Raw genomic sequence first — 20,980 nt, 5'->3', positions numbered from 1 at the left:
ACCTCAAGTATATATGGGCAAGTTAGAATTTAAGTTAGAATCCGCACTGTGGTGATTCCTAGGGCACCGCATTGGGCATCATTCATCACCATCATCCCTCCCAACAAAACGTTTCATCGCCAATGGTGGACGCGTGTAGAACTGACTTCTAACACTGCCTTGCAGTCGAACCTAGCCAATAAATACCCGATGCTGAATTCTATGGTTGCTTTGCGAATTTAGTGTCACACGGAGCTGCATGTAATGGGCTACGTGTTACTCGACTTCTATGAGTTCTATCCATATATGCCATGACAGGATTGACAGCATAGCTCATACTTCACACACTGCCCTGCTCTTTCTTTTTCTCCAGTTCACACTAAGGAACTGTAACAATGGCGGTTTCCGGGATTGGTCTCTGAAAAAACTTCAATTCTGCTAAATTGATTCTGCTCTTCAGGAATCATACTTAGTTAACTTCACTGAATCCAGGTATTATCGACTTACTCTCACTGTCTGATCAACTTGCTCAATGTGATTCTGTGTGCAAATGCATGTACTACTCTAGTGAACCTTTATCTTTTGTTTTGTCTCCCTGGTTAGTTTCTTCTTCTGAGCTATGCTAGTTGTATCAGAATGACTGATTTTAGGAGTGGGACATCTGTTTTTGTTATTCCTCATTGGGTTATTGCTAAATTATTCGTTTAATTGTTTAAATCCATTTCATTTTCTACACACACACACACATACGGATTGTTCTGTTTCATAAAGTTTTGAGCTGTGACTATGATCTTGGTTGTTTGAACTGGTAAAATGTCTTCTTGGGTAGATTGTGATATGATCAAGCAACTATAAACTTGCAAGAAAAGTAAAAAGATGAAATTCGGCAAGGACTTCAAGAAACAAATGGTGCCCGAGTGGGCAGAAGCCTATATGGACTATAATGGCCTCAAGAGGATACTGGGGGAGCTGAGAGAGTACAAGCAAAGTAAGCAGCACCCTAGTGTGACATCCCCTAGAGATTTTGAGCAGAAATCGTCTCTTAGCGGAACATTGGGTGGAGGAAGAGATGTCGAGGATCAAGTAATAGATGTGAACACATTACGCCGGGATGGTTCCAAGCAGTTTTACATGACCAAATTCCTGAGGCAGTCAGAGGAAGGAGGAGAACTTGAGGTGACATTCTTCACAAAACTTGACGAAGAGCTCAACAAGGTGAATACATTTTACAAGGGCAAATTTGAGGAGGTGAAGCAGGAAGCAAGTCTGTTAAATAAACAAATGGATGCTTTGGTTGCACTGAGGATTAAGGTGAAGAATCGACATCAAGATAGCTCAAGTTCAGGGAGGCGTGACTGTGTTGATATTACAATGCCTCTTACAAGGAATACAAGCGCAGCTGATACTTCAGGTACATGTGAACTACCCTTAATTCAACAACAATGCCAAATTGGAGAAGTTGAGCATATGAGACAGTTAATCGAGTTCAAACATGAGTTACGGTTTAGTTCAAGAATTGACTAAACTATTAAGAATGTTATGTGTTATCTTCTAATTCCCAAAGTGTATTATTTTCTGGAAAATTTACAGAAGTTGAGCTTGGAGTATTAGGATCTGGAGTAAAAGCAAATGATAAGGACCAGCAAGAACCACGCCCGGGTGCCTCAGATTCTAAACCAAACCATGCTACAATTACTAGAAGTAATAGCAGAGAGGTGTTCCATACCTATGACTATAACCGAGATCCCCTGGAAGTTCTTGAGGGTGTGAGAATTATTCATACACTTGAATCTCCAATATCAACCATAAAAGGTGTTTTTAAGGACTCGAAAGAAGAACATTTGAGCTTTGACAAAGATGAGCTAAGGGGAGTGGAAGAACGACTGAGGGTGGCATTTATTGAATTTTACCATAAGCTTCGGCTTCTAAAGCACTATAGGTAACAGACTTTGTCAGCATGCATTACCATTCTGCATATTGGTCTTCCTCTTTGGTTTGCCTAAATTGTTTTGTGCTTATACTCGTGCGAATTGATAGCAGTTTTATGAACCTCTCTGCATTTTCCAAGATTATGAAGAAGTATGAAAAGGTCAGATTGTTTTGTTGCATATACTCATTTCATTTACAATTGAAGTAATGGAACTTCTATGCTTATTTACTGATATGTTTTGAATCCACAGTTCTCATCAAGAAGAGCTTCCAGGTCATACATGCAGATAGTAGATAACTCTGATCTTGGCAACTCTGATGAGGTCAGTCAGAAATCAGAAGTCCTCATTGAGCATTGTGTTTATATAATCTGTTGCCTTCTCTAATCCTGCTCATAGGATATGAAAATATTTACCAAGAAAAAAAACACTCTAATTATAATGTCCTGTAAGGTAGCTAGTTGGAGTGGGATCTTTGACAGTTTTGTGGGTCTTCTACATTTTCTTATAGGTTACTAACCTCATGGGGAGGGTGGAGGCTACCTTCATCAAGATTTTTTCCCACTCAAATCGTAGAAAAGGTATGAAGTTACTGAGGCCAAAAGCAAAGACAGAGAAGCACAAAGTATCGTTTTTATCGGGTAAGTATCAAATAGGTGTAAACCGTGTAATGCCGGTTAAAAGTTCTGCTCCACCATTGTACAAGATGAATGTCAGAACATGCATTGCTACACCTGTTAACAGTTTTTGTGGGGGTATCCATTGATTAATTCGTAGTTTTGATCCTTAGGTTTCTTTTCCGGTTGCTCAATTGCTCTACTGGTTGCTATTGTATTAAGAATACAAGCTCAAAAGCTAATGGATAAAAAGGATGGGACACAGTATATGGAAAATATTTTCCCTCTTTACAGGTCAGTACTCTTAGTACTTCTAAATTTCATTTGACTTATTTTTTTCTCTGAGATGTAAGTGCATTTCCTTGCAGTTTATTTGGATACATTGTCCTACATTTGCTTATGTTTTCTGCTGATATATACTTCTGGAGGCGTTATCGGATAAACTATCCATTTATATTTGGTTTGAAGAGAGGAACTGAGTTGAGTTACCGAGAAGTTTTCCTTCTTAGCACTGGTCTTGCCTTACTTGCATTGGGTGGTTTCCTAGCAAACATATACTTGGCAATGGACTTGTCTGGTAGACATTACAAGACACTCAATCAGATGATTCCTCTCGGCTTACTTATTGTGAGATTTTCCAAACTTATAAACTGTAGTCTTTGTTGAATCTCTTGGATACAATTATTGATCTCACAAAAATTCTGTTACATGACCTTCTGCTCATAGAACTTATTTCTTTATCTTTGCAGTTAATCCTTGTCATCACTTTCTGCCCTTTCAACATTATATACCGTTCAAGTCGTTTCTTCTTTACTTGGACCTTATTCCGCTGCATATGTGCCCCTCTTTACCCGGTAATTCATAGTTGAATATAAGTAACTAGACAGCTAGCTGATATATGAAAGTATCTTGCTCATCGATTTTCTTTACAGGAAACATTCCCAGACTTTTTCTTGGCAGATCAGCTTACTAGCCAGGTATAGTATCTCCTTCTACCTTATTAGCTACCATTAGAAACAATTGATGACTGGTTTTTACTGGTTTATTTGCTTTTGCTTGATATCAGATGCAAGCCTTAAGAAGTTTTGTCTTATATATCTGCTACTATGGTTTGGGAGAATCTTCAAGGCGGCAAAGAAAGTGCCATAAGCATGGCGTCTACAATTCTTTGTATTTTGTTATTGCTGTCATACCATATTGGATGCGCTTCCTACAGGTTCCCTCATGTCTAATTTCTTATGATATTTTGGGAATATGCTAGCTTTATTCTTGATGGAAATGTATTCGAGTTGGATTATATCAATTAAAATTTTAACAATGTTTTTTTTTTTAATCTCAAAAAGAGAAAACTTGGAGAATCATGTATTTTTCAAGGAAAGGGTGCCCTAATAGATTATCTTCTCTTGTAGTGCATTCGTCGACTGTGTGAAGAAAAGGATTTGAAACACTTGTGCAATGGTTTAAAGTACCTTTCGACGATTGTTGCAGTTATCATAAGAACTATATATGAGCTACATAAAGGAAAGACCTCATGGATGGTGTTAGCTTTGTTAAGCTCTGCTGTTGCAACAATGATGAATACATATTGGGACATTGTAGTAGACTGGGGACTACTACAAAAGCAATCAAAGAACAGATTTTTGAGAGATAGACTTCAAGTTCCACACAAAAGCATATACTTTGCAGCAATGGTAATGTTTAAATGCATGAATTTTGTGCGTAATTTGGTTTCATGTAACAGGTTGTGCTGTTAATTGATGTTGTTTTGGGGAACTCATAACAGATCTTGGATGTAATATTACGACTAGCTTGGATACAGTTGGTGTTGGAATTTAGATTGCCATCCCTTCATAAAATGACAGTAACAACCATCTATGCCTGCCTAGAGATCATCCGTCGTGGCATGTGGAGCTTTTTCAGGTATAATTATCATATCATCAACATATCTAATGTGGTAAGGGTACTGAGGCTTGTTATAAACTTATAATATTGTCTCCAGTCGTATATTGTAAAACAGACAGAAATAACTGATCATCTATCTGAGTTCTCGTCTATGCCACAGGACTGTTTAGGCTGCTGTTTAGTTTGTTCTTAAGAACCTAATAATGAATGTTTATATTGTTCCAGGTTAGAGAATGAGCACCTAAACAACGTAGGTCAGTACCGCGCCTTCAAGTCAGTCCCTCTTCCTTTCAGTTACAATGATGAGGATGACGACAAGGAGGACTGAAGATGAACCAGCATAGTTACTTCCAACCATAAATGTTGAGCATCCAAAATTTTGTACTGCAAGCCTTTGGGAGGGCGTGTGGTAAATTCTTTTCCATGATAGATAGGCGCAAATGAAACTGCATATTTTGTCCTTTATTGATCATGAACCACTGTCAGTGTTATTTTTCACAGAAACTCATCTGGTTCTAGTTTTTATAGAATTTGAGTGAGAAACTTCAAATTCACAAGTGTGTAGTTCTTGATCAGCCATGTGATTTTGCTCTATTGTTGTTTAGTCAAGGCTTGAGGAAGGCCTCTGCTAAACTTGATTTTGCTAGAGTAAATTTTCAGCTAAATTTGATTCCAGTATGCCAAGTTATGTGAATTTCATTTACACATTTCCTCAAATAATTGGAGGAATACAGTGCAGCTAGATTTACATAATAAATTAATCAAAAAATAGAAGGGGCAAAAATATTGCAGCTTGACATTTTCCTACTGGAGTTTACTGGTGAACTCCCTACACATCTTTGTGGTCTTCATCATAGTTGAAGGGCAGTGGCACTGATTTGAACGCCCTGTACTTGCCAACATTGTTCAAATGTTCATTCTCCAATCTGAAAAAACTCCATATCCCACGGCGAATGATCTCCAAGCTGGCCACAACAGCTAACATTGTTTGTCTATGCATGAAAGAAACATTAAAATCTAAAACAGTCTGCAACCAAGCAAATCTCAGCAACACATTCAACACCTGCAATTTCCATTACAGAAGAAACCAGTTAGAAAATGTGAAGGTTACTTGACAATAGAAGTTCTGAAAATCCTTAATGCTACTCACCATAGCTCCAAAGTATACACTTGTGTGAGGGACTACGAGTTTGTCTCTCAACCAGCGATTCTTAGAATTTCGGTTGAGAAGCCCCCAGTCTACAACAAGATCCCAATATGTTCCATACAGCGCTGCAATGATCGAAAAAATTCCGGCAAGAATTTTCCAGTTCACATCCTTATTGAGACTGTAAGCTGTCCTCATGGTAACTGCTACTATTGTGAAGAAGTACTTGAGCGCATTGTAACCTTGGTGTGCATCCTTCTCTTCAAACAGGCGTCGGAGGCACTGAAAAATTAATGAAATGGTAAACATTACTAACTGAAGGCTGAGAATGAGGCTTTGAACGCTTTGTGTGAATCCAAAAACTTAAACTGCTACGGAATGAGCCAATGTAGTAAAGTACAAGGTATGAATGGGATGTACCTGAAGAAGGCGGGACCAATATGGAATACAAGCAACGATGAAAGTGAAAGTTTTGAAAACATCGCTTGATCTGCAACTAGTTTCTCTGAATTTATAGTCTCCTGAAGCATAGTAGCACATGTAGAACTGTAGGCTTCTAATGGCTTGCACCTATATACAGTGAAACAAATTTCAGAATCAGTTTCTAATTCAAAGAGCAGGAGAAAAATGAAAGAGGAAGAATGATATCACGCAATGTCTGACTAGGGGGAAATAGGTGCATTTCACTAACCTGGCTAGTTAACTGATCAGCCAAGAAGAAATCTGGCAGAGTGACCTGTACAACAAGCACATCATTGAGTTAGTGACTAATTAGTTATGTTAAGTACTTTGATATAATTAGGTGTCTGAAGTTGAGTTTTACCTTATATAGAGGAGCAGCGATACAATGAAATACACACACAAGGAAGAAATAGCGACTTGAGCGGTAGATGATGTTGAGTGGGCAAAGTAATATCACAATTACAAACTGCACATATTAGGAATATAATTTAGTTTAGATTTCTAGCTAGAAGTATGATGACAGCTAAAACTACAAGTTGAATGATCTTACCAAAACCAAGAATAGAGGGAGAAGTTCGGTAAATTTTTTGTAGTCCTTGGTTTGGGGGTCCATTTCCATATCAAGATTTGAGAGAACAGCAGCTAGAGCTAGAACTGCGAGACCAAAACTAAGAAGAGAAACCTCCCTGTAGCCCAACTCAGTTCCTTGCTTGAAACCAAATATGAAAGAGTAATTGACTCGGTAGCGCCTCCAGTAGTATATGTTTCCAGCATACATTAGCATGTGTAGACAGATAAATCCGAACAAGCTGCAATTGGAACTTTAACTTGTCAAGCAGGTGAAGGACAATAATCAATTCAATAAGTTGGACAGATGAATATGAAGCAAAACAAAACCTTAGTTCCATTACCTGTATAGGGGAAATATGTTCTCCATGTACTGTGTCCTCCCTTTTTTATGCATAATATCGCGTGCGCGTACAATCAGAATCAGAGCTAAAGTGAGAGCAATTGTGCAGCCAGCAAAGCAACCTAACAGTTTTTCCATAAACATATTCAGAGGATAGAAAAAGCTATAGAAATTTGCTCAGTCTAAGAAACTTCAACTCTGTAAGTACTGATTTGATTAGTTAGAGGTCTTACCCAAGAAAAATGTTATCCTATGTCTTTCTATCTTTGGCTTTGGTCTTAAGACTGCCATCCCTTTTCGGCGATTTGAGTTTGAGAAATGCTTGATGAATGCACTTTCAACCCTCTCTATAAGCTTGGTTACCTGTAGTTTTACAAATTTCATATGAGACTAGACAGCAGACAACACACTATGCTAAAAAGAAGAAACCAAGGCATTTGGAGTTTTGGACAAACACAACAAAGTTTATTCAGCCTATATAGATATATCTACACAGATTTTAACAAAATTATTCTCACCTCATCAGAGCTGCCAAGGTAGGAGTTATCTACCATCTTCATGTAAGGCTTTAACGTATTTCTTGAAGCAACCTGAAAAATTGATGAGCTATGAGTCCATTGTATTACAAGCCAAATCACTCACCACAACAAAGTGAACAGAGATCCAACTTTTTTCTTTTTTCCATTTCTTGTATTCTATGACTAACAACAATCATCTATATATTGGCAGGGAACTACCTTATCATACTTCTTCATGATCTTTGAAAATGCCAATGTATTCAAGAACCTGTTCCATTCATCAAAAATCATAGTTAACCACCAGTTCCCTTAAGGTAAGAAAAACTAAATAACCAACAAGCCAAACATCTTTAATTTTCTTACCCAAAGCTCTTTAGAAGCCTAAGTTTCTGGTAAAATACGACGAAAGCCCTCCTAAGCTGCTCTTCAACTTTATTGAGGTTTTGCCTGCTGAATTTGAGTTCGGTCTGCTGAGACACATTGAGGACGCCTTTAATGGTCGAACGTGGAGTCTCAACTGTTTGATTCATTGTCACACGACTTAGCACATCCAGTGGTGCAGGTCTAGACCCTCTAGCTTTCTGTGCAGGCTTCTCTACCTTAACCTTTCTATCAAAAGAATTTAGCCTCTCTATCTCGTCTCTATCATCTTCACCGGAATGGCCGGATGATCCACCCTCTTCGATCACTTCCATAAAAGATGCACGTTCTGAAATGAGATGAAACACATTATATGCATCAGACATGTAATCTTTTTTTCTTATTAGCTCAATCATCTCTCAAGCGACATATATAATCATGTGATCGATGATTTACTTAATTAGTACTTACTGCTTGCCCTTGCGCCTCTAGGAGTTGAAGCAGCCAACTGAGCTGTGGAGACTGCAACATCTGAAGCAAGACGAGTCATCTCGCCGGACCAGTCAAACAGTCTCTGAGGATTCTCCACCTTAATCCGGAAAGCGATCAAAGCGTCCATTTGCTTATTAAGCACAGAAGCTTCCTTCAAGACTTCTTCAACCTTCCCCCTATAGAACTTCTCAACTTTGTTGAACTCATCATCAACCTTTTTAAAATACTCCAACTCCAGAACGCCATCCTCCTCGTCCACGGCAGCCATTAAGAAAGTGGTCTCATAACTCTCGTGATTAGACCCTTCTGGTATCACAGGGTTTACAAGGATGGATTGGTTTTCGATGTCCAGACTTGGGCTGATGGGTTCTTGGTGGTGTCGACTTCTGGTGAGACCACTGAAGGCTCTGTACAATGTGAGCCCCCGCTTTATGTGGTGGGGCGCGGTGGTGGACGCCGGAGTAGGAGGCTTGTCTCTTTGCTTGGAGTGTTGAATATCTTTTATGAGTGTTTTAAGGTGGCTGTAGTTCATGTATGCTTCTTGCCATTCCGGCACCATTTGCATCGCAAATTCCTTTCCGAACTTCATTCTGGGGTGTACGGAGCTAGGAGACCGATTGAAGAAATAAACAGTGGCTTATAACTTTATAAGTTTGAAATGAAGCGGAAACCCGGATGAGAAATGTCAATGAGGTTGGAAGTGAAGCCTCACGTATATATAATGCATAGGCTTCTCCTATTTGGTTGGACAATCATGCACAAAAATTCAAACTTGGCTACACATAGAACACCAAACGACTACTAAGTCCGCAAGAATATCTGTGTTGAAAGAAGTTTAATATTAGGAAGCAGAGACGACCAGAAAGATTTGGGCAGTGAGCTAGCTACGACTGAATCTATAAAGTATAAACTAAGAGAGATAATGGTGTGCCACAGACTCCACAGTGTCTCATGCCACGCGTAGAAGCAGTCACAGTTGGCGACATCTATCCATGAGACTTTAGGGTTGCGGTACGTAGAGAGACATCAACAAAGAACGGGCTTCTTAGAACTTTCTACTTAGGATGTCAAGTGTATGACACCTAAAGAGTACCAAAAAAGTTTATGAGAATTTCGAAAATTAAAATGGCTAGATTATTGGTTAAGTTTCTGGGAACTAGTTTGGTGTAACTTTGTTTTTTTTTTTGTTTAAAACAGCTCTTATTGTATTTGGTAGACTTTAAGCAGTTTGTTTTCAAGATCATGTCATTGGTAGCAAATTTTGGAAGCAGGTTTATGGTTAGAAGCTATTGGTATAAGAAAATCACTCGAAAAATGATATTTGTATAACATGACAACAGTTTATAAAAATAAATATTTATTAAATACGAAGACACGAAATTGTTTTAATTCACATTAATTCAATTCACAACACAACAACAATGGTAATTTTAAAAACCCATAGTTATATCAAACTAGCCAGTGTAGTGCATTAACATATCTCGTGTCGAAACAAAGATCTACCCGTGTATTGTCTAAAGACATCTCAAAATATGAGAGCTTATAAATTAACTAATGTTCCAGGAGAATTATTATTCTACTCTTGTGTGTGTCTTAACCTAATAAGTTTTCTGTTAGGAGATAGATTAACATCTCTGTAATAGATTAGGACTCTGAATCTTACGGGATTGTGGTTTTGTAATGCTTATATAGGTCCCCATATCATTTCATAATACATAATTATTTTCATCATGCATCAATTAATTATTATTATTATTATTATTGCAACATATAATATACCAAATGAATTTCTCCCGTAATTAATTAAGCCAATTCATTGCCTCGTGTTGTCACCTTCACTTTCATTACCTAATCTCATAGGCTTAATGTTACCTTCACTTTCATCATTGAGTACGTATTACCTAACCTGGACCTTAATCATAGGCTTATTTTTACGCTGAATATATATGGTACGGTAATGTCATGTTCAACCCATCTGACTTGTTTAAAGTACGGTGAGAACCACTATAATTATTAGCAAGAAAGTTCTTCAACCATCTACGTACACACTACAAAATATGCCCCGGGTAATTGACTATAAATATTCAATTGACAAGAAAATAAATCCGAATTATTCCAGATTGTCATGACAAGGTCGTATTTTTTTTTTCTGGTTGAACAATCTAACTAAGTAATTCCTTCGGGGGCATTGCCAGAAAGAAACATGCTTAAATAGTTAAATACATGAAGAAAATATGCACGTTGTGTCGGAATTTCTAACCCCTCTAGAAGAAAAAAAGAACAAAAGAGTACTCGGGATTAGATATAGTAATAATAGTAATAATGAACCAAATTTACCGATTATTATTTATTTATCTACCTTGTGTTTATTTTTTTAAACTCATGATATGAGTCTTTTTTTCAATTCAAAGTTAAACAATAATTAAACAATTCGACACACGACATGAATTTTAAAAAATAAACAAATGAAAAATAATTGGTAAATTTATATCCATAATAATAATAATATTAGTCGGCTGGTGCTGCATGCCTCGTGATCTTCAAGTCATGTTACATTGCCTTTGGACAAAGAGTCGGGATGGGAGCCATCGTTGAAGATTCTCTTCTTATGGTGTTCCATAGCGTGTCCTGCAGCTTCCTACCTAATCACATGCTCACATTGTTAGAGTCCTCCAAGAATAACGTACCACGTCTCTACTTTTTCTTGATTTCTATCGAGCAAACAATTTAAATACTAGCTATAGGGCTCGTTCGAACTCACAACTTTTGAATTACGCATAGTATATACTATCTTTTTAGAAGATCAGAGCAGTTAGTTACACAAAAAAATCAAAGATTATGTAAAAGTTACCAAAAGCTTGATGGCCAAGAAGTCTTTAAAACAAGGTAGAACTAGAATATGTCAGCATTGGAGGCCGACGGACTACTGATGAAATTCATAAAGAACAACTTAGAGCTTTTGGGGAAATTTTCTCCTTTATTGAAAGATTGTAAAATCAACAGATTACAACTTGTACATATACAAGTATAAAGAGAAAGAGACTAAGAAACTATTTTACCTATAATCACTATTTATGTAAAAATGCCGATTTATACCAAAAATTTGGTCGTAATTGTCAATTTACACCATGAACTTACATTTGAGTCAATTTACTTTCTAAATTTGGTAAAAATTGCCGATTTGCACCATATCCATTAAATTTAATGTTTTCCATCTAATTTTAAGTCACATGTCATGCATTTGAGGGCCAATATTGTTATTATATTTCTTTATATTTAATAATGAAATAAATTAATAAAATTACTTAAGGTGAACACTTGTTACAATTTTTTTTTCGAAACATATTATTGATTTATATATTTATTATTGGCATAAATGCCGATTTGCACTTTAAATTTGGCTGAAATTGTCAATTTGCACCCTGAACTTGCATTTGAGTCAATTTACCTCTTAAACTTTGTAAAATTACCGATTTGCACCACATCCGTTAAATTTAACTGTTTTTATCCAATTTTGCGTCACATGTCATGCACATGAGGGGTAATGTTGTCATTTTCTATTTATATTTTTTCTTTAAAAAAAATAAAAATATTCTTTAAAATGAGAATTATTTTGTTAATCAAATTATTTATTTACATCTTTTTTTCTACCTACTTAACCCTACTTTGAATTATATATTCAATATACCCACCCATTCAAATATAGTGTGTTGTGTATAAATATATTTTTATATGTACACATTGTTGGAGGATGAACAAAACGAGAATAATAACGACGTAATAGAACAGAACGTAACCGTTTATTGATTGATAATGAGGCCAATATATAGGCATTACTGTTGGTTGAATCACTTAAGTATGATTATGTGTATTTATGTGTGAAACTACCTACTCCCAAGTATAGGAGGTCAAGTTTTAGTAAGGGAAAGTGTAGAGTATCGTACCCAAGGGATTGGGGGAAACTCAACTCTAACTAGATTTTCGCAAGAAAACTAGAGAAACATGCATTCTAACTTTTTACAAGTTCACAACCTTAGCCCTTTGGAAGCTAAGAATCATGGAGATGATATTAACAAGTGGTAGTGAATCGACTTGGTTGATTTTAGAATTAAGCTAAGCAAACTAATTCTTGCACTAAAACAACAAAGAAAGGTAAATGTAGAGATATAATCAAAAGAGGAGTAGAGACTTAGGCATTGCACCTAGCCTTACTCATGCACAAATGTAACTCAAGATTAATGCATAACATGTTTGACAAACTTCCCCCTAGTGCTTTGGTGAAGCTACCAAGAAACCAACTAATCATGCAATTTAACAAAGTCTTTTGGAGCCAAATTAAATCACAAAACCTTAGTCCCAATTATATTACCTTATAATACAAGTGGGCTATGTACCACAAGCATAACACCCCCTTAGAGTAATTACACTCATGGCACAAGCATTAAGTTCATGGTAAGAAATTCAAGCAACTTAATATTTCCCATAAGAAACACTAAGCCACCACCTAAAGGCTACCCATGCTCACGGATTCAAGAAGTTGTCAAGTTCAAGTTCCGATTCATTAATTACCTAAACATGTTTCTAGGTGACAAAATTAGTAACACATTTAGTAAACATTTTAAGTATAGAAGCCCATAGATTCAACATGCATCAACATCAATTAAAAGTAAAATGAAATTCATTAGCACATGAGTTTGGCTAGGGCTAGCCTAGCCTCAAATCCAACTACTCACAACCCATTAAATACAACAACCCTTGAAAATGAAATACATCAAAAGAGAAGTAGAGTAAAGAGAGAAGAGATTACCAAGGGTTTGATATAAATGATACCAAACCGTACCTCTAAAGGTTTACTACCCACAAAGATGTAATAAGAAAGAAAATGCTTCTAAGTATGGTATTAATGGGTTCTAACAAAAGAAGAACTCCATGAACACCATACTTTATCCACACAATCTAGAAACAAAGAACAAGGGTTGAGAAAGAGTATGAGTAGAGGATAAGAGAGTGAAGTGACCCAAATCTATGAAACAAGTTTGTGATTGATCAAGAGTGTAAATGATCTTTAGTTTTTGGTGAAAACTCAAGACACTTTACACTTTTCTTTGCACAACTTGATATCTATGACTTAGGCCTAAGAAAACTATGTTAAAAATATGGAAAATATGAAGTTTTGATGGAGTTTTAGTGTGGTGAAGGAGAATGCACGAATTTGTGAAGAATAAGGGTATTTAAAGGCCTTAAGGTCACAAATGAATGGTGGAGATGTAAGGGGATGAATGGTTAGATATGGTGGATAAATGTAGAAGCACAAATTGTGGATCTTGTTCTTGAAATGGTCCCCTTCATTTGTCTTCTTCTATTTTAAATTTAAATCCCCAATTCATGGAGCACAAATTGAGGATCTTGTTCTTGAAATTGTCTCCTTCATTTGTCTTCTTCTATTTTGAATTTAAATTGTAAATTAAAATTTACAATTCATAATTCACCAATATGCTTCATTGACTTATTGACTTTAACCACCACCATTTCCGGCAACCACCTTCTCATCGCCGGAGTTTAACCGGCATTTTCCGGCGTTGACTTTTCTTTTCTTATGAAATCTCCACATTTGCTCTTTTTGGCTTGAAACTTTCACCCGAATCCATAATGTGCGCTAAATCCACTCTTCTTGACGTGTTTCCGATCATTTGCACATTTTCCTAGCATGAGTAGGAAACGTAAAAAGAAATAAATAAATATACAAAAATATAAAGCAAAAGAATAAGAATAAGGCAAACATTACTAGGTTAATATTAACCTAACAATTACATAACCACAATCCCGTAGGATTCGGAGTCCTAATCTATTACAGAGATGCAAATCTATCTCTAACAGGAAACCTAATAAGGCTAAGACACACACAATGGTAGAATAATAATTCTCTCGGAACACACATTTATTTTTAATTTTCAATGTATTTATTTATTTATATTTTTTCTAATATCTTTTAACATATCATATCACATAAAATAATAAATATATAAATCAATAATATGTTTCGAAAAAACAAACATTGTAGCAAGTGTTCATCTTAAGTAATTTATTAATTTATTTCATTATTTAATATGAATAAATATATAATGACAATATTACCCCTTAAATGTATGACATGTGACGCAAAATTGGATAGAAACAATTAAATTTAACGGATTGGGTGCAAATCGGCAATTTTTACCAAGTTTAGGAGGTAAATTGACTCAAATACAACTTCGGGGTGTAAATCGGCAATTTTTACCAAGTTTAAGAGGTAAATTGACTCAAATGCAAGTTCGGGGTGCAAATTGACAATTTCAGCCAAATTTAGGGTGCAAATCGGCATTTATGTCATTTATTATTTTACGTGATATGATATGTTAAAAGATATTAGAAAAATATAAATAAATACATTGAAAATTAAAAATAAATGTGTGTTTTGGGAGAATTACTATTCTACCATTGTTTGTGCCTTAGCCTTATTAGGTTTCCTGTTAGAGATAAATTCGCATATCTGGTAATAGATTAGAATTCCGAATCCTACAAGACTGTTGTTATGAAATGCCTATATATAGGTCATATTATCGATAATTAAACGGTTACGTTTTGTTCCATTATGTCGTTATTATTCTCGTTTCGTTCCTCCTCTAACAATGTGTACATATAAATATAAATATAAATATATATATATACATATACACAACACACTATATTTGAATGGATGGGTATGTTGAATATATAATTCGAAATAGGGTTAAGTATGTAGAAAAAATATGTAAATAAATAATTTGATTAAAAAAATAATCATACTTTTAAAGAATATTTTTATTTTTTAAAGACAAAAATAAATAGAAAATGACAACATTACCTCTCATGTGCATGACATATGACGTAAAATTGGATAGAAACAATTAAATTTAACGGTTGAGGTACAAATCGGCAATTTTTACCAAATTTAGGAGGTAAATTGACTCAAATACAAGTTCGGGGTGCAAATTGACAATTTTAGCCAAATTTATAGTGTATTTTAGCAATTTTACCAACTATTTATGTCATACTAAGCCATGGATTAAAGCTAGAAAAAAAGGAAAACCCCATGCTGCAGCAGTTGAGCCCCATGCTTCACAAATGGACCAACTGCTACTAGCAACATACTGCTGCAACAATGTAACAAACTTCAAGTCTTCAACAACTACCCTGTTTGGTTGTGGAAGTGTGAGGCATGACGGCATAACTTGTTTTCCAAGAGTTCTTTAATTCATCTTTTAATTTTCTTTATGAGATGATGAAATTTCAAAAGCTTCATTCACTGTAATTGGTCGTAATTAAAGTGATAATTCTTTCCACTACCATGGAGACTACAAATATTTTCCCTGTTTGGTTGTGAAAGTCTGAGGCTTCTTTAATTCATCTTTTGAATTTCTTCATAAGTTGATGAAATTTCATAAACATCATTAACTGTAATTGGTCGTAATTAGTGTGATAATTCTTTCTACTACCATGGGACTATAAATATTTTACTACGTCTGAACGTACATTTCCAATTTTGCTGTCCGGTCTCGTGTTCTTCGTATAGGGAAAAGTCATTAGCATTATATATATTAATGTCAGCATGTTCACCTGGAAATCCCTTAGAAGACGCACAGAAAAAAGGGAGATCGAGAAGTTGACAAATAAGGAAAATATGTAAACGATAAAAATTAAAAATCAATTGGTCAAGTTCAATTATGCCAACTCCAGAGATTCAACATTGAAGTGTGGATTTCTAGTTTAACTTCTAGTTGTGCTAGGAGTTTTTCATTTCGCAAACCCTAATTATCGTTACTTCATAATAAAGAGTGAGAGTTTATTTACGTTGTTTCGTACATTACATTTTCTCTTATATGACAATTGTCATTTAAAAAAAAGTAATTAAGTATTATAGTAGAAATGGAGTATCGTTAAACAAATGTTGTATGCATTTCATTCACATATATATCTAACACACAGTAGATTTTCATTTTAATAATGTCAGCTAGTTAAGATTCGTGATTAATATATCAGCTGCACTGAGTCATACATATTATAATGACCTGATCTAATTGTCCGTCCTAAAGTCCATCATGGTGACTGGTGAGATAATATTGAACTATGTAGACGAATCTAGTAAACAAACCCTAATCTGAGGATGAAGATGGAGAATGAAAAACGCGGAGAAAATTTCATATAATAGTGCGTGAGTTCTGGACTCGGTCTTGAATTGGGCTGACGCTCTGGGCCTTCTGGGCCAGCTCGGATCTATGTTTAACTGTTCAGCAATTCAAGTTCAGTCGACTGCAATTTAATTACTCCATTAAATTGTTTTCGCTATACATGTAGTGTGTACTGTATAATCGAAAGAATTGAAGAATCCAAGGAATATGGATGCAACAAGATTCACAGCAATAGATAAGTGGGGAGAACAAAATTGGATCAAAGCTAAAAGCCTGAGAGCTAATTCTATACAGCTACAATTTCAGTGATTGTGTTGGTGATCTTCTTCATAGTTGAACGGCAGTGGCACAGACTTGAATGCTCTATACTTGCCAACATTATTCAGATGCTCATTCTCCAACCTGAAAAAATTCCACACACCTCGACGGATTATCTCCAAGATCGCCACAACTGCTATCATAGACTGTTCATGCATGAATGAAACATTGAAATTCAGAACAGTCTGCAACCAAGCAAATCTCAGCAACACATTCAAGACCTGCAGAATAAACGTGATCGGTTAGCACATGTTAAGGTACCTTAGTAATGCAATTGGTACATGTTAAATGTTAAATGCTACTCACAATGGCTGCAAAATACACGCTTTTGTAAGGGACTAAGAGTTTGTCTCTCAACCAGCGGTTTCTGGAATTACGTTGCAGAAGCCCCCAGTCTATAACAATGTCCCAATATGTACAAAACCCAGCTGAAACAATTGAGATAATCCCGGCAAGAATTTTCCAGTTCACATCCTTATTGAGACTGTAAGCTGTCCTCATGCCAACGGCTACTACTGTAAGGAAATACTTGAGTCCATTGTAACCTTGCTGTGCATCCTTCTCTTCGAACAGGCGCCGGATGCACTGAAAAATTAGTGTACATGCAGTGGCAAACGTTTGTAAGCGTCTGAAAGCTTAAACTGCTAGGAACCAGCGATCAACAATACGCACTACAAGTAATGAATCGACACATAGATTGTACCTGAAGGAAGCGCAACCAAAATGGAACACAAGCAACGATGAAACTAAAGGTGTTGAAAACAACGTTTGATCCGCAAGTGTTGTTTCTGTGTTTGTAGTCTCCCCAACCATAATAGCAAATGTAGAATTGTAAGCTTCTAATTGCTTCCACCTACATTATTCGTAAAAGCCAATTTAGATAATTCAAACAAAAATAATACAAAGAAGGAAATTACTATCAGTGTCTTATATATTAGACCAAAGTATCAACCTGGCTTGTCAACTGATCGGCCAAGAAGAAATCTGGCAGTGTGACCTGCAAAACAAGCAAGTTCCCGAGATTTTTAGAACCTTATACGAATCAGTTATGCCACCTAGATCATTAACATAAGGTGTCTGAAATTGAACTTTACCTTATATAGAGGAGCACAGATACCATGAAAAAAACATACAAGGAGAAAATAGCGACTTGAGCGATAGACGATGTTTAATGGGCATAGTAGTATCACAACTACAAGCTGCACATAAAGAAGCCAAGTTTAGAGTTCTAGTCTTCTAGATATAATGATATATGATGCATGTAGCATAGGAAAGCACTTATAATAGTGGAATGATCTTACCAAAACCAAGAACAGAGGGAGTAATTCGGTTATTGCTTTGTAGTCTTGTGTTTTGGGGTCCATCTCCATGTCAAGATTTGACAGAGTAGCAGCTAATGCTAGCACTGCCAGACCAAAACCAACAAGGAGAACCTCTTTATATCCCAATTCAGTTCCTTGCTTGAAACCAAATATGAAAGAGTAATTGACTCGGTAGCGTCTCCAGTAGTATATGTTTCCAGCATACAATAGCATGTGTAGGAAAACATATCCGAACAAGCTACAATTGGAACTTTAACTTGTCAAGCAAATGAAGTACAATAATCTTTTCAATAAATTGGACAGATGATTATGAAGCAAAACAAAACCTAGTTTGATTACCTGTATAGGGGAAATAGGTTATCCATGTACTTGGTCGTCCCAGACTGGTCCATAACATGACGAGCTCGTATTGTCAAAATGAGGTTTAAGGTGAGAGCAACAGTGCAACCAACAAGGCAACCTAGAAGTTTTCCAATAAAAAGATTCAGAGGTAAGGACATAGACACAGTTGTAACAAGTTAGATGATTTATTAATAAGAAACTCAAAATTCTGTAATGATAATTTAGTACGTGCTTGAGGTCATACCCATGGCAAATGTTATCCTATGTCTTTCTTTTCTTGGTTTAGGCCTCAAAACCGCCATTCCTTTTCTCCGATTTGAGTTTGAGAAATGCTTGATGAATGTATCTTCAACTCTCTCAATAAGTTTGGTAACCTTTGGTACGTAACAAAATAATTCTTGTCAGACTAGAAAGAAATTAAGGTGCCAAAAACAAAAATATATATGAAATCAAAGCCTTGAGACAAAACCAAAATAAATACATTCACACTCTATCAATATCTTCATCACATAATCCGGAGCTGAATTTGTTTTAATCTTCTTCTATGTGATATAATACATGCATGATGCACGACGGACGAATTCTCACCTCATCAGAGCTGCCAAGATAGGAGTTATCAACCATGTTCATGTATGGTTTCGATGTATGTCTTGAAGTAACCTGCAAAATTAATTAAGATGGTTAATAACATGAAAATGTTACCGGCAAAAAAATTATAAGACTGACAAAGACTTTACCAACGAGAGGTACGTTGGTTAATCATCACAACATCAGCATACCTTGTCATATTTCTTCATGATCTTTGAGAATGCCAATATATTTAAGAACCTGTTTAGTCATTCAAAACTATTAGCTACCTGTAATTAAAAGAGATATAAAATAGTTTTCTTTATTGAATCATATGTCTTGGGTACATACCCATAGCTCTTTAGAAGCCTAAGCTTCTGGTAGAATTCAATGAAAGCCCCTCTAAGCTGTTGTTCAACCTTTTTGAGATTTTCCCTGGTGAATTTGAGCTCCGTCTGCTGTGGCACATTGAGGACGCCTTTAATAGTCGAAAGTGGAGTCTCAGCCATTTGATTCATTGTCACACGATCTAGTACATCTAGTGGCGCGGGCATGTTCCTTCTGTACTTGTTTGGCTTCTCCTCCTTAAGGTTTTGATTGTCGATATTATGATCTTCTCTCCTTTTCTCATCCTTATCATCTTCACTGGATCGTTCACCGTGGCTACTGGACGATCCACACGATCCACCCTCTTCGATCACTTCCATCGCCCGTCCTGAAAATGATATACAATATAAACAAGATCAATGATCATTTCTTCATTAACTAATATTGTCTTGAACGTACAAAATAACAATATGATTAATATTAACTGCTTGCTTTGGCCCCTGTTGGAGCTGAAGTAGCCAACTGAGATGTGGTGGAAACTGCAATATCCGAAGCAAGACGAGTCATCTCCACGTTCCAGTCAAACAGCCTCTGAGGATTCTCCACCTTAATCCGGAAAGCAATCAAAGCGTCCATTTGCTTGTTAAGTAGAGAGGCTTCCTTCATTACCTCTGCAACTTTTCCCCTATAGAACTTCTGAACTTTGTTGAACTCATCATCAGCCCTTCTGAAATACTCCAACTCCATAACTCCGCCTTCATCGGAGGCCATTAAGAAAGTGGTCTCGTAACTCTCATGAGGTTCTCCATCCGAGCTCACAGCGTGGACCAGTATGGCTTGGTTTTCGATATCGGCAGAGGGGCTAGTGGGTTCCTGGTGGTGCCGACTTCTGGTGAGGCCAGCGAAGGCTGAATACAATGTGAGCCGGTGGTGGTGAGGATGAGGCTTGTTTTTGTGCTTGGAATGTTGGATAATTTTTATGAGTGATTTTAGGTAGCTGTAGTTCATGTATGCATCTTGCCATTCTGGCACCTGTTGAGCTAAAAATTCCTTCCCAAACTTCATTTCTCTCTTTCCCAGCTGATGTAGGAACCGAAACAGCGGATGATGCAGTAAGTCAAATCCAATTTGAAATGTTGCTTAGAACGATTGATTATAAGCAGGGTCTTTCTGGGTTGTAGAACGATGCATGCGATCATATATATAGCCAACTGATCACTTAGGGTTGGCTAAGCTCTGAGGAGGTGGTGTCTATATAAATATAGTACTGTATCTGAGTTCCTCCTATTAGGTGAACTTTGAAAATTATCGAATAAGGATACAGTCACACAGGGATATGTACTAGTAGGTAGCCATGTAGAGAAATTAAAGTTGGAATGTTCTGCAGTTCTGCTCTTCTTGAAGAGTCCGACTTTTATACGCCATGCAGTTCGAGAGTCAGGCCAAGTCCTTTCTTCACACCAAAAAAAAGGTCGATCAGGCCAAGTCGTGCGGCATTATTTTATTCTTATGATCAACACACGGTATCCTTAAAATCTTTATCTTACGATATAAGCTGGTCATTTTGATGAAAATATAACAT

General features: G+C 36.3%; 3 protein-coding genes across 3 annotated transcripts; 1 reads left to right on the top strand and 2 right to left on the bottom strand.

The window, feature by feature from the left end:
• The first annotated feature begins 855 nt into the window (after nt 1-855).
• On the top strand, nt 856-4,754 carry LOC126790714 (phosphate transporter PHO1 homolog 10). Its single transcript, XM_050517056.1, has 13 exons — nt 856-1,475; nt 1,682-1,918; nt 2,020-2,068; nt 2,160-2,231; nt 2,419-2,548; nt 2,698-2,818; nt 2,893-3,151; nt 3,274-3,378; nt 3,457-3,501; nt 3,591-3,740; nt 3,934-4,215; nt 4,308-4,444; nt 4,652-4,754. Exons 1-13 carry the CDS (start codon nt 856-858, stop codon nt 4,752-4,754), a joined length of 2,310 nt encoding a protein of 769 aa, XP_050373013.1.
• Nucleotides 4,755-5,121: 367 nt separating this feature from the next.
• LOC126790710 (phosphate transporter PHO1 homolog 3-like) lies at nt 5,122-8,964 on the bottom strand. Its single transcript, XM_050517052.1, has 12 exons — nt 8,295-8,964; nt 7,827-8,172; nt 7,683-7,731; nt 7,464-7,535; nt 7,179-7,308; nt 6,947-7,067; nt 6,586-6,844; nt 6,397-6,501; nt 6,265-6,309; nt 5,994-6,143; nt 5,577-5,855; nt 5,122-5,489 (listed from the first exon to the last, which is right to left on the bottom strand). Exons 1-12 carry the CDS (start codon nt 8,902-8,904, stop codon nt 5,256-5,258), a joined length of 2,400 nt encoding a protein of 799 aa, XP_050373009.1. The 5' UTR covers nt 8,905-8,964; the 3' UTR covers nt 5,122-5,255.
• Nucleotides 8,965-16,824: 7,860 nt separating this feature from the next.
• Nucleotides 16,825-20,463, bottom strand: LOC126790712 (phosphate transporter PHO1 homolog 3-like). The gene is made up of 12 exons (XM_050517053.1): nt 19,884-20,463; nt 19,423-19,786; nt 19,284-19,332; nt 19,093-19,164; nt 18,749-18,878; nt 18,502-18,622; nt 18,142-18,400; nt 17,935-18,039; nt 17,793-17,837; nt 17,544-17,693; nt 17,147-17,425; nt 16,825-17,061 (listed from the first exon to the last, which is right to left on the bottom strand). Exons 1-12 carry the CDS (start codon nt 20,461-20,463, stop codon nt 16,825-16,827), a joined length of 2,391 nt encoding a protein of 796 aa, XP_050373010.1.
• Nucleotides 20,464-20,980: the final 517 nt, after the last annotated feature.

Source organism: Argentina anserina, chromosome 4, assembly GCF_933775445.1.
Source record: "Argentina anserina chromosome 4, drPotAnse1.1, whole genome shotgun sequence".
NCBI classification, from domain to species: Eukaryota; Viridiplantae; Streptophyta; class Magnoliopsida; order Rosales; family Rosaceae; genus Argentina; species Argentina anserina.
The sequence above is the reverse complement of the archived record's forward strand: the minus strand, read 5'-3'. Positions and strand labels throughout refer to the sequence as shown.